The 12,500-nt window shown below is 42.9% G+C and overlaps 1 protein-coding gene across 1 annotated transcript in view; it reads left to right on the top strand.

Annotated features, from left to right (window-relative positions):
- LOC144539369 (neuron navigator 2-like) overlaps nucleotides 1–12,500 on the top strand; it is a 110,729-nt gene that overhangs the window by 86,420 nt on the left and 11,809 nt on the right. Inside the window, exons 4-7 of the mRNA XM_078283838.1 lie at nucleotides 5,948–6,020; nucleotides 6,500–6,758; nucleotides 7,017–7,073; nucleotides 10,328–10,439. Of these exons, the coding sequence (XP_078139964.1) occupies nucleotides 5,948–6,020; nucleotides 6,500–6,758; nucleotides 7,017–7,073; nucleotides 10,328–10,439 (501 nt within the window). The remainder of the gene's footprint in view (nucleotides 1–5,947; nucleotides 6,021–6,499; nucleotides 6,759–7,016; nucleotides 7,074–10,327; nucleotides 10,440–12,500) is intronic.

Below are 12,500 nucleotides of genomic sequence, written 5' to 3'. Positions count from 1 at the left end.
CTATTATCTGTGAAACCTGCTGAGAGAGTGTGAGTGTGGGCAGACGCTGACAGATTTAAACACTACACACACACACACACACACGCACACACGCACACCACGTTGTCTCACAATCATGCTACATGACCACATTCCACGAGACACAACAGACAACATGAGAGCTTCCGGCGATGGAGCCGCTGTCTTCAGACCGGGGTTCGATATACCAGTGTGGCGACATATCGGGCCGATACTGGCTTTTTATGATGTTGAACTCTGGTAGTGTCTTGGGTTGTGTGTCTTCCTCCATGATAAAACCCCAAAATCAGTGATTCTGTGATCTGTTGCTCCGGTAGAGGAGACTGGAGAATTGTGTTTTTTTCTCTCTCCATTCACTGCCATTGTATGGAGGAACAGTCTGAAAATCACTTCTAGCACATAAATAAACACCAACAAAGCAGATTCTGACTATATATATAAAAAAACTAGTCATGCTGCTGAATTATGGTTAAGTGAATCTGTCTTTATGTTTATTAAACCTTTCAGTTTGAACAAGTGTAACACCGAAATCCGGTCGGAAGAAATTTAAGATGAAAAAAAGTGAGAGACTTGGCAGAATCTGCTTTGTCAACCACCTTTTTTCTCCTATCTACAATTATTGATAAACATACTATTTTCTTTGTTCCATCGGCATAAGTTTCCTCCGACCGGATTTCGGTGTTGCACTCGTTCAAACTGAAATGTTTACACTGAAAGGCAGTGCTGTCCACTGCAGATATTTCCTCCCTGACCACACGCAGAAAACCGGTCTGGAGATTTAGTGTCACATGACGTGTCTAAATGCTGACTCAGGGGGTTTTCCACCCTGACAAGAAGGAAACTCCTGAGGGAAACGCTGAATACTTGTCATTTTTTGGCATGAAAATGGTCAGATTTGATGATACTGAATATTGGCAAAAAAATATAAATAGCAACTTCAGTCTAAAAATATCGGTATCAGTATCAGTCTTCAAAAACCCTTATCAGTCTAACCCTACTTCAGACACACGCCCCTGCTCATACGCACGCTCCAATCTCTCCCTCTCTCTCTCGCTCTCTCTCTCTCTCTCTCTCTCTCTCTGTCACGCTCACACACTCACACACACACACCACAATAGCAGCTCTGTGATGGGAGGGAGTGTTTGTTCAGAGGGCTGCTGCCTGGCCGGCCCTGCACCGCTGCTGGGAGCCGGAGCAGAGCGGAGTGGAGCGGACCGGAGCAGAGAGGGAGGTGATGAAGCCGGAGGTGGGTGGAGGTGTGAGGACAGACAGACAGACAGACAGACAGACAGACAGACAGACAGACAGACAGACAGGCAGACAGGCAGACAGGCAGACAGACAGACAGACAGACAGACAGACAGACAGACAGCACAGCACAGGACACATCCTGACAGGTAGGAGCTTCCATACAGATCCAGAGCAACACTGGCATTATCTGAGTTATCCTGCAGTTGGACTCAGTGTCACTCTGCAAAAAACATCCATCTTAACAAGTCATTTAGTCTCATATTCAGCCTTCAAATCTTATTTTTGTTAAACCAAGAGAAACACTTTGCCAGTGAGGAGAGATAACTCCACTTGTTTCTGATGCAGCTTCACTTGTTTCAGGAATTTTCTTGAAATTAGTGTCAGTATGTTGAAACCAGTCAGAATAAGGCAGATCACTGCACTGCTGTCAAGTTCAAAATGACACTTGAAATTCTTGAAACAAGTTGATTTGCATTGGAAACAAGTGAAATTATACTCCATATAACTCCATTGGCAGATGTTTTTCAGTTATTTTAAGAAAATAATTTTATGACTCAATAATTGAGTAAATGACTTGTTACGATGGAGATTTTTATTTATTAAAGATATTTATTTATTTCTTGACTCTTGTGTATTTCACATTGTTCCCATTTAGCGAGTGAGTGATTATTCCACTGTAAAGCTAATGATACACAGGCAAATTTTTTGCTGGCAATGGCCATTGAATATGAGCAACTGGGCAATGGGCAGAGTTAAAATGGATGAAATAACAAACTGTTTCCATCACTGTCATCTTGGCCTGCTCTTTTTCTACTGAAAATGTAATAATTTAATAATTTTATCAATAAATTATCCACTGGAATTTCATAACATGTGTATTACAGTCTTATGTATGGCTCCATCCAGCAGCTAGCTAGCTAGATTAAATGTCATAAAAAGACTCAAAGCTATTATTTCCTGTGTTTACTATTTAGTAGCAGTTGGACCATTTCTAAAATATTTTGGCCTGAGGACAGGTCAGCTGACCAATTTTCTTGTCTCTGATTGGTTGATGTTGAAACCTTGCCAGCAAAGCTTGCTGTCTGATCAGGTTTGGCTAGATTTCATTTTCAAAGTAAGTAAATATTTTCAGTAAAATTTGCCAGCAAATTTTGCTTTGCCTAAAGAACTTGCCTGTGTATCGTCACCTTCATGATCAGTAGATTCTGAACAGAGATTGGACACAGCAGCCTGTAGCTTACTCTGTTATCTGCGTGTGCAACAAATTACAGTAAAGTCAGTAATTACAGTAAAGTGAACTACATAACTGCAGTAGAAGAAGACGAGGCAGGTTGAGGGAAAGTGGGTTCACCAAAAAAGTAAATTACAACACTTCATCACAAAGTAACTCCTGGAACACAGTGAACATCACAGATTGATGATAGCCTACATAACGCTGGATTTTTCTTTTAAGAGGCTGGCTGAACTTTTCCAAGACAGGATCATGTGATTTCCCATTATAGCTAAAGTGTTGCCACTTCAATGCAGAAGTTGAAGCTTGAAATCTATGTCAATCTTGCTATTAAAACCTAGATTGAGTAAGATCTAAGGCCTCGTAGCTGACAGGAGATTGTCGCAGAGTTTATGCGGCACTGTCTTTCAGTTCTCTGGTCCCTTGAGGTTTTAAATAGCGAGAGGATTCAGTATTTTTACCCCCTGAGAGGCGGGGCTGGGGGGCATCGCAGCAGGACAGGCCTGGCATTTACTTTGGGGTATTTTAATGAAGCAGGTGGTATTTTCAGCAGGCTGCTGCTATTTAAGCTTCATATTTAGAGAACTATTCAGGTGGATTTGGGGCAGGCGGGTAGGGGAGGGGTCGGCTCACTCAGATGCCATTTAGGTCTGGGGTATTAAAGAAACACTGGGGTATTTCAGCAGGGTTAGAGGGGCAGTTCAGAGAGGCTGGGGGCACAGTGTATTTTTAATGAGCCTGTGGTATTTGCAGAGGGCCACGTTCTGCATTCCCCTCTGTTCCTACGTCTTTACGCTGGCTCACCTCAGAGGACAGCATATGTCAGCCCCTCTAACAGCTGGTCTGGGGTCAGAGGTCACAGAAACAACAGCAGGGGCGGCACTGCTGTTTCAACTCTTTCACTGACCTGAGGTCCGCCCGCCGGCCACTTCAGACACTGACAGGGCTCAGATAGGCATGGAGTTATAGTAGAGGATGTAGCTCGTAGAAAACTAGCAGTGCATGTGGCTGATAATCTAGCTGTGGAGGTAGAAAGCTAGTAGTGGATGTAGTTAGTAGTAAATAAGTAGTGGTTGTAGCTAGTGTTAAACTAGTAGTGGATGTAGTTAGTAGTAAACATAGTGAATGTAGCTAGTATTAAACTAGTAGTGGATGTAGTTAGTAGTAAACAGTGGATGTAGCTAGTATTAAACTAGTAGTGGATGTAGTTAGTAGTAAATAAGTAGTGGTTGTAGCTAGTATTAAACTAGCAGTGGATGTAGTTAGTAAACATAGTGGATGTAGCTAGCAGTGAACTGGTAACCTAGTAGATGTGGCTAGAAGCTAGTAATGTATGTAGTAGTAAACTGAAAGTGGATGTAGATAGTATGAAAAAAGGAGTGGCTAGTTGTAAATTAGCAGATGTAGCTAGTAGCAAACTGATAGAGGATGTGGCTAGTACCAAACCAGTAGTGGATGTGGCTAATAGTAAACTGGTAGCCTAGAAGGTGTGACTAGAAGCTAGTAATGGATGTAGTAGTAAACTGGAAGTTTATGTAGATAGTATGAAAAAATGGAGTGGATGTGGCTAGTTAATTAGTAGCAGATGTAGCTAGTAGTAAACTAGTAGTGCATGTGACTCATAGTAAACTGGAAGTTTATGTTCTTGTAGAGTATGTGGCTATCCACTAGTGGATGTGGCTAGTAGTAAACTGGTAGCCTAGTAGATGTGGCTAGAAGCTAGTAATGGATGTAGTAGTAAACTGAAAGTGGACGTAGCTAGTATGAAAAATGGAGTTCATGTGGCTAGTAGTAAAACAGAAGTAGATATAGCTAGTAGTAAACTAGTAGTGGATGTAGCTAGTAGTAAACTGGAAGTGTATGTCAGCAAACTGGTAGATGTAAACCAGTAGTGGATGTGGCTAGTAGTAAACAAGCAGATATATCACAAATCATTAGACAGTGACTAATTTTAGAAGACAGATAGATGTAGGCAGTAGATGAGCCTTCAGCTACCCGCCTCAGCCTGATACTTCATAGCAGGAGCACCACAGAGGGAGGAGTTGTAGGTCAAGCTATTTTTAGTTGGTGCATATTAAGTATAATCATGTAATTAATCTTCAGATAGTGACTGGGACCCTCCCAGTAATAGCCCACACCCCGCCTCCTTTACAAAGGACACAGTTCATATGTATTTTAATTTAGAAACCACTCCGAGTATCACTGCTCTATATCTGTACTGCCTTGGCGTGTGAGATTATATTTGAGCTGTTATACTTTCAAAATGGGTTTGTTGTAAGTATATTACTGCAAATTAGCCTCAGTGTGTGAAGATAAATCTTTGCTACGTACCTTCCTCATAATAAATGTCATGCTAAATAAGATTCATCACGTTTTACCCTTTGTGCACACTGTACAATGCTTTTAATGGATTTTAAAGGCTATTCTTTAGTGGATTTCCCTGCCTAGAGTGATGCCTTATTACTCTATACCACTCTGTATGAAATATGAGAGAGCAACTGCCGTGGCATATTGATATCTATTGTGTGGGTGTGTTGGCTTATTTGAAAACAGTTGGCAAACTTTGATCTCAGTCATTCATCTGCGGTGACGTCGCTTGATGACTTATTTTGTGCGGTTTACTTTGTGATTACGTGGGCAGCCAGCAGAGCCGGTGTATAATGGGTCACATGGTCTCTGAACAAAGCCCGTCTGCCTATCAGATCGTCTCCCGGTCCAATGACAGCTCAGCACAGTCTGTTCAGGTTGCCAAGGCTGCTGTCATAGCAACTGGGTCAGTGTAGATGGCTTGTTTCTCCACTGGTGAACGTCTGCTTGGTTTGAATCCTGTCCTCACCATCGTCACCAGCGGTACTACGTGAGCTTGGCACGGCGACATGAATACAGTCAATCCCTGTAAACAAAGCCGACTCACCACTGGTCAACAGATTAGCCGTCGGCCTGTCTTTGATAGTTTTGTTTGTATTTCTTTTGCATAACATGCTTTATTGACATGAAATACATAAGTACTTAGTGCCAAAGAATACCCAACAAATATAAACAGATTCAGTTTGCAGCCATGACAACATTTGTTTTTATACTGACCATAATACAATCTCTTCTTTATTATTTTTCTTATTAATAAGATAAACAAATCATAAGCTTAAAATGTAAATCAAACATCAATAAACAACAACAGTTAATGGTCCAGTAGTATTAAATCAGAGACGTATAAGACTGTATTCCCAACATTGTTTTCGTTATTCATGTCTGAAATTGTCTGCAAGTGTGGTCGACTCTTATTTTTTTTGTCTTGTCGTTTTTCATTTCCAATTCCATTCAGTTCACTCTTGTGCGACGTGTGTAAGAGACAGACAGACATGCGTCCACATTATACAAATATTCAAATGTGAATGGAAATGTGCCGTCCGCAGTGTTTTACAGCTGTGTCTGTCTCTCTCCTTCCAGATTGAGAACATTGATGCCTGCCTCAGTTTCCTGGCAGCCAAAGGAGTCAACATCCAGGGCCTGTCTGCAGAGGGTGAGCTGGACTGCAACTCCTGCTTTTACTGGAACAAGGGAGCTAGACCAGAATCTAGACCAGACCAGACCGGGCTTAGCTACTAACCAAATAACCTTCATTCTGCGGGGAAAAAAGATCCAGAATAGCAAAGTAGAACTAGATATACTAGAGACGGGGTGGGGTGGGGGGGATTAACTGCATACTAGCCTATATACTGTATATTGTGCAATTACAAATGACAAGGGCAATTAAACAAAAACACAGTGCAGGTGTCTAAGCAGATGAGTGCAGAAATGGTTCCTTAAAGAACCTTGTGGAACCAGAAATGGTTCTTCTATGGCGTCGCTCCGAATATCCATTTTTGGTTCCGGTTGGCACCTTTATTTCTCTGTGTGCTAATCTACATTGTTTTCACCTACCCACTGTTTTCTTCTTCCCCTCGTCTGCCTTTTCCCTTTTCCCTAACGTTCCGCCTCTGTCCTCCTCCCGACCCTCAGAGATCCGGAATGGGAATCTGAAAGCCATCCTCGGGCTCTTCTTCAGCTTGTCCCGCTACAAACAGCAGCAGCAGCAGGCGCAGGCCCAGCGGCAGAGCTCCCACCCCCCCCCTCCCGCACCCTCGGCCCAGCCGCAGAGCGCACACCCCCCCCTGTCCCAGCAGAGCAGCGCCCCGGCCCAGCTCAGCCACGCTCCGTATGGGACGCCCGCCCCCACAGCCCAAGCCCAGAAAGCAGCACAGGCCGAGATGCAGTCCAGGTAAGGCCGGAAGTCTTGAAAATGTAAACGCTGGATGTATGAGCTTTCTTTATTTTTCTCTTCCTTTGCATTTACTGCTGTTCTAGTCCATCATATTATCATCTCTGTCTTCCTGTTCCTGCCTCCTGTCTTTATCTACAGCATCTGGTCATTTTTAACTGTTCTTCTTTTTCTTTTCTGTCTTTTCTCTCTCTCTCTTTCTCTCTATCTCTCTCTCTCTCTCTGTCCTCTTCCATATTTCTCTTCTTTTTCCTCCAGGGATGGGTCTCAGAGTAAACTACTCAAGTTTTCCCTTGGTCAGAAAAAGTCCTCTAGGTCAGCTCCCTCTCTCTGTTTTCTCTTTCCTTTGCGGCCCTTGCTCCTCCTCCTCCTCCTCCTCTCCTCCACCACACCTCCACTCCTCCACTCCTCCCCCCCCCCTCTTCTCCTCTCCCTTACCATTCCCGGAAATGGGAAGGTAGAAATTGCCCCTAATCGAGGATACAGTTTCTTTGTAATGATCTCAGCCTTGGATCTGAGTTTCATCTTGTTCTCTGTCTGTGATTAAGGGCAACCTCTACTACGAGCGCTATCTAATATGCATGAGTGTTAGTGTTGGGCAGATAGGAACCCGAGGCTCCAGGCTCCATTTTAGGACGGTGGACTCTGTCTGGCAGCGCGCCTCATTTGGCATGCCTGCTAAATGGACTGTGAGAGACCTTTAGATAACCCTTAAGTAAGTGTGTGTGCCTGTGTGTGTGTGTGTGTGTGTGTGTGTGTGCGTGTGTGTCCTTTGTGTGTGTGTGTGTGTGTGGGTTCGTTTGACAAGCACATCCTCCATATAATGTGACATTAATAATTAACGCAGAAAGAGTCTGTGGCTGGAATGTTCTCTCATGATACGACAATGTGTCGTTCAGAGTCACCGCTGTTTAAAAACACTGCTGCAGTTCATTCAGAGCTGCTGTCTGCGTCTCTGTAATTTTTTTTCGACTCTTTCTGAGCATGTTGCATTGTATTATGTGATGGTGTGCCTTGGAATTGGATTTAGGATGTGGTTTTTTGCATGCTGCCCATCCCAGATTTTGTTTGCATTGCACCTGCCTCACACCACCTGCCCTCCAAAGCAATGCAACGGCCCCACCTTGTGTTCAGCATGTATAACTGCAGGGGTGAAGAGTTGGAGCACCGACTCACCCTTCACCCAAACTACCGATACCGGCTTTTCTAACAAGCTCTCTTTTAAAATCCCTGACCCTGAATAGTAATTCTGCCTCAGATGAGCTCAACATGTGATTGGACAGTATTTAAAAGAGCGTGTGATTGAGGACTGGCAGCATGTGACAGCTAAATATAAATTCAAAATGTAGTTGAAAGAGGTAAGTACGGAGCCCCTAAAGTCCCGAAAGGTGATATTTTTTGTATCTTGTGTGCACAAGATAATTAACTTGTGCGCATAAGGTGATATTTTTTTATCTTGTGCGCACAAGATAATAACTTGTTCCCACAAGATAATTAACTATTAACGCACAAAATAAAAAAAGATCACCTTTCGGGACTTTAGGTGCTCCGTAGGTAAGAGATTTGTATACATTGGTGTTGTTCGCAATCGTTAAAATGAAATGCCTTTTTATTTGGAGTTAGGATGGGATGAGGATGTTGCCAAAGCTACTTTTCCACATGCAGACTATTCAACAATAATCTGTTTCTACTTCCAAAAAATTATGGACTAAATAAAGATCCTGAATAGGTGAAACCACCATAATTTCTGAGATGATGTTACCTATGTTGAATTTAGAGTAGTAGAATTGACCAAATATGCTATTTATTACATAGACATATTAGTTTTGACATATTATGGCCAAGATTAAAATTGTGAAATATAGATTTTTTTTATTAATCCCCAAATTTAACCACACATTTTATTATCCACAGTAAATCTAAAGGAGGAAGGCAGTAGGTTGACTGTGGTCCTGCCATAATTGAAAGTCAAATGATCTTAGACCGCTCTTGAGTGAATGATATGGTGAAGCCGGTTCCCGTGCAGCAGCCAGATAAATAACGGTCAGTCAAAGTGAACGGCAAGCCGGAAATGAGAGTTTTGACGATGCATGCTGGCGCTGAAAGAGAGAGCTGTAATCTCTTTATCAGCATCCGCCCCGCAGTCCCGGGATGATGATGATGTCGCCACTGGTGAATTAGCATTTCATTAGCTGTCTGTGTCGGCTGAATGATGCTCACAGACCGAACGCTTCAGATTAACTGACAATATGGAATCAAGGTGTTGTAAATGCATCAAGGCTTATCCATGGCCAACATATCCTGTCTAATCCATGCAGGGAAATAAAGGAATGGGACGTGTAATCTGACGCTGGAGATGACTGTTGATACGCCACAGTGTCATATTACAGATTAGTCAGATTATATAGATATACAGTGTGTGGGGAGGCGGGGCAAAGTGGGCTACACACTTTTTAACTTGCTCCTAGATTCCCATCCAAACCAACAATTTTTTTTGAACTGAAGGTGAACCATTTCTATACATATGTCTTGCAAACATCTATCTGTGTTGACGTCTATATATATTTCTGTTGCCAAAAGACTCAGGGCAGGATTGCCATGTGGTTCGTGAAGCTATTGATCACGAAGTCATTGATCAGAAGTATCCTTGAGCAAGATGCTTAACCTCTACTAGCCAGCTGACCCTGCACCCCAACCAGAGGGCCAAAAGAGAATCCTCCCCTTGGGGAATCAATAAAGTATATCAAATCCTAAAAAAAAAAAACAATTATGTCATTAAGTGAATAACACCCTGGATGCTGAGGTGAGTCTGACCGTAAGGAGGAAGAAACTCAAATCCTTATCGTCCTGGATCTTTGTCTCTCTCCTTAACTGTCCTGTCTGTCTCTACTGTAAACTATCATAATGAAGTCAAAAATTCAAAAAAATAATGTAGAAGTAGGGTGAAAAAAGTAAACTTGACCCAGGGATTCTGGAGCACACAGAATAATTTATTAGGTGCAAAACACAACTAACGTTTCAACACAGGCAGCGTCTTCATCAGAGTCAAATCTGGTATGGCGATGACCCAGAGACTTATACAACCTCCCAACACACATACAGTTATCATTATGATAATGATGTTAAAAAAGGGGGGAGGTGCTCTATGAACTGGATGGTGCTAGACCCCCCTGGTCTGTTAGATGGTCATGTCTGTCACCATGGATGTAAAACACACAGAAAGCTCCTGGATGGCTCATGTGCATCATACTGGAGTTAGTTATGTACTGTACTCCTCAGTCCTTCCCACCAAGAGAGAAATTCCTCTGTGATTGTATTAGCCGTGTCCTAGATGTGTGTTGCCACGGCAGCATGCGTGATAAACCTGGAGGAACGTGATGTCTGTCTGTCAGTAGTGTGCAGGATGATGAATGCTTTCTACCAGTTGGAAAACGCTCTCAGCCACGTGAAATCAAATCAGCTCTAATCGGTGCCGTAAACAAACTAAACGTTTTGGCCTATTTACCTCCCCCTTCTCTCTCTCTCTCTGTCTCTCTTTGTCTCTCTCTCTCTCTCTCTCTCTCCATCAGACTTCCCGGCCCTACAGCGAGGGTGTCCACTGCCGGCGGTGACATCACTCCCAGAGGCTCGGTCAGTGCTGCTGGGAACAGACGCAGCCAGGGCGCCACTGACAAGACCAAAGCCAACTCGCACCTACACAAAGGTAGGCCTCCCTAACACACACACACACACACACACACACACACACACACACACACACACACACACACACACACACAGTTAGTTAGAAATGGCATTGAATTTAGATCGGATTTTAAAAATGGTCATTTGAAGCAAGGCTTGATTCTAAAAGGATACACAGACATAGGGGTAGTAATTGTTATAGTGATAGGACGGTCAGGTATGAGTGTGTGTGTGTGTGTTTGTGTGTGTGTGTGTTTCCCACAATTAGAGAAAGAGAGAGTAACCTCTCAGCTGCAGAGGATTTTAGCGCTGCAGGAGGTCTAGTTTTAAAAGCCTGACTGAAGTAGTTTATACTGAAAAAGTTAAAGATGGTGTGTGTTCTGTTAGGGTGAGTTATGGATCCACTGCATGTTTTTTTTTTTTATTTTTTTTATCGCAGTTGAAAACGCAAGTTAGCTCTGTTGCTGTGGGACCAGGAGAAAGTAATGAAAACTGCACTAGATAAAATAATGCATAGCTCCCAGCATTTACTGCTGCACTGGAACGTGTGTGTGTGCTTTCTATAGAAAACAACACAAGAAAACACACAAGCATGAAATCAAGATGTAGTCAGTGGACAAAATACCCTTCAAATTAAATTCTTCATTTCACATCATGAGGATAGAGCCTTCATTCACAATCGTTGATGTTTTTGTGGCAAACAATTTCCAATTTTTGAATACTGAAGGAAACATTCTTCCTGAATTGACTGAGCTGAGCACAGTGCAGCCCAGTGATTGGACTGTGTGAGATGTAAGTGAGGAAGCAGCTGAAGTTTTGCCTCTGTACCTGTGTTCCTTTAGTAGCCTGAGGACATTGCAACAACTTACAAGGTGAGGTGACAAGCGGTGATTTATTGTGGCGTGTGTTAACATGTTGCTGTGGCCTCCAGCTGGCTGCTGGTATGGAGGCTGTGCAGCGAGTGTGAATTAACATGCCAAATTTAACTTGGATAAACTACATGTAGCGTCTTAAAACATCAATATGTCATTGTCAAATTATACCTGATAACTTGGTGTAATTACCGTAAACAGATGAGAGCATGATGGAGACGATTGGCAGCCTCTATCTCACACCAGTGGTATTGTTAGTGCTGGTGTTTCTCCACATTAAGACCACATTTCCCATAAACCCTCTTGCTTCCTGTCACACAGAGGATATCCCTTTGTCTTAACTGAACACGATCAACATGTTGGAAGTGATTTTTCCATCCTCCTTTCACTCCTTCCACCATCTGCTTCCAGTAAAGCGATCCAGCAGATTTCCCTCCAGATCCACCAGGTGGAGAAACAATGGAGGATGCAGAGTAGAGGCTGATAGAGGCTGACAGGCTTCTCACTGATGGTCTGGTTTGTTTACAGTAATCATACTAATGTCTCAGAATGAATGTGCTAATGACATATTGATGTTAAAATGCTACAGGAAGCACCTTTTAAGATGTTAACTAGTAAAATAGTCCTTTAAACTCATGTAAGCCAGTGGAAAAGTACAGAATCTACTAGTTTACTCTCCATTTACTCTCTGACAATGCACATGTTTGCAGTTGTATGTTTGCATTAGAGTCAGAAGCAGTCTCTGCTACTGTGTTCACACACATTCAGTCCAACCCGGTCTGATCCAGTTTAACTCGTTCTACCCACTTAGTGTTTTGCAGCATTGGGGGTGAATGGGTTGGCAGTATATTTAGTTAGGCCAGTGTTGAAATAGCTTCTGTCACCACTCACTGAGCCAAGGCTTTATATAGGCTGTGTTAGTGTTCACAGTCTAAACTCATTACCCTGCATTACAGAGAGAGCTCTGGCCGCCCAGAGAGAGCGAGAGAGAGAGAGAGAGAGCGAGAGAGAGAGAGAGAGATAAAGAGAGAGAGAGTCTGTTGTCTGTGTTTAAACAGTGACAAATTAACTGGGACCAAACACTGTGAGCTGAGGTATTTATTCTGATTTGTTGCTTGGTTGGGTGAAGTGGAGGCAGTAGGGGGTGCAGTGATGTCAGTGTGTGTGTGTGAGTGTATGCGTTTGG

Source organism: Centroberyx gerrardi, chromosome 1, assembly GCF_048128805.1.
Source record: "Centroberyx gerrardi isolate f3 chromosome 1, fCenGer3.hap1.cur.20231027, whole genome shotgun sequence".
Taxonomy (NCBI): domain Eukaryota; kingdom Metazoa; phylum Chordata; class Actinopteri; order Beryciformes; family Berycidae; genus Centroberyx; species Centroberyx gerrardi.
Note: the sequence above shows the minus strand (reverse complement) of the source record. Positions and strands in the feature narration are given on the sequence as shown.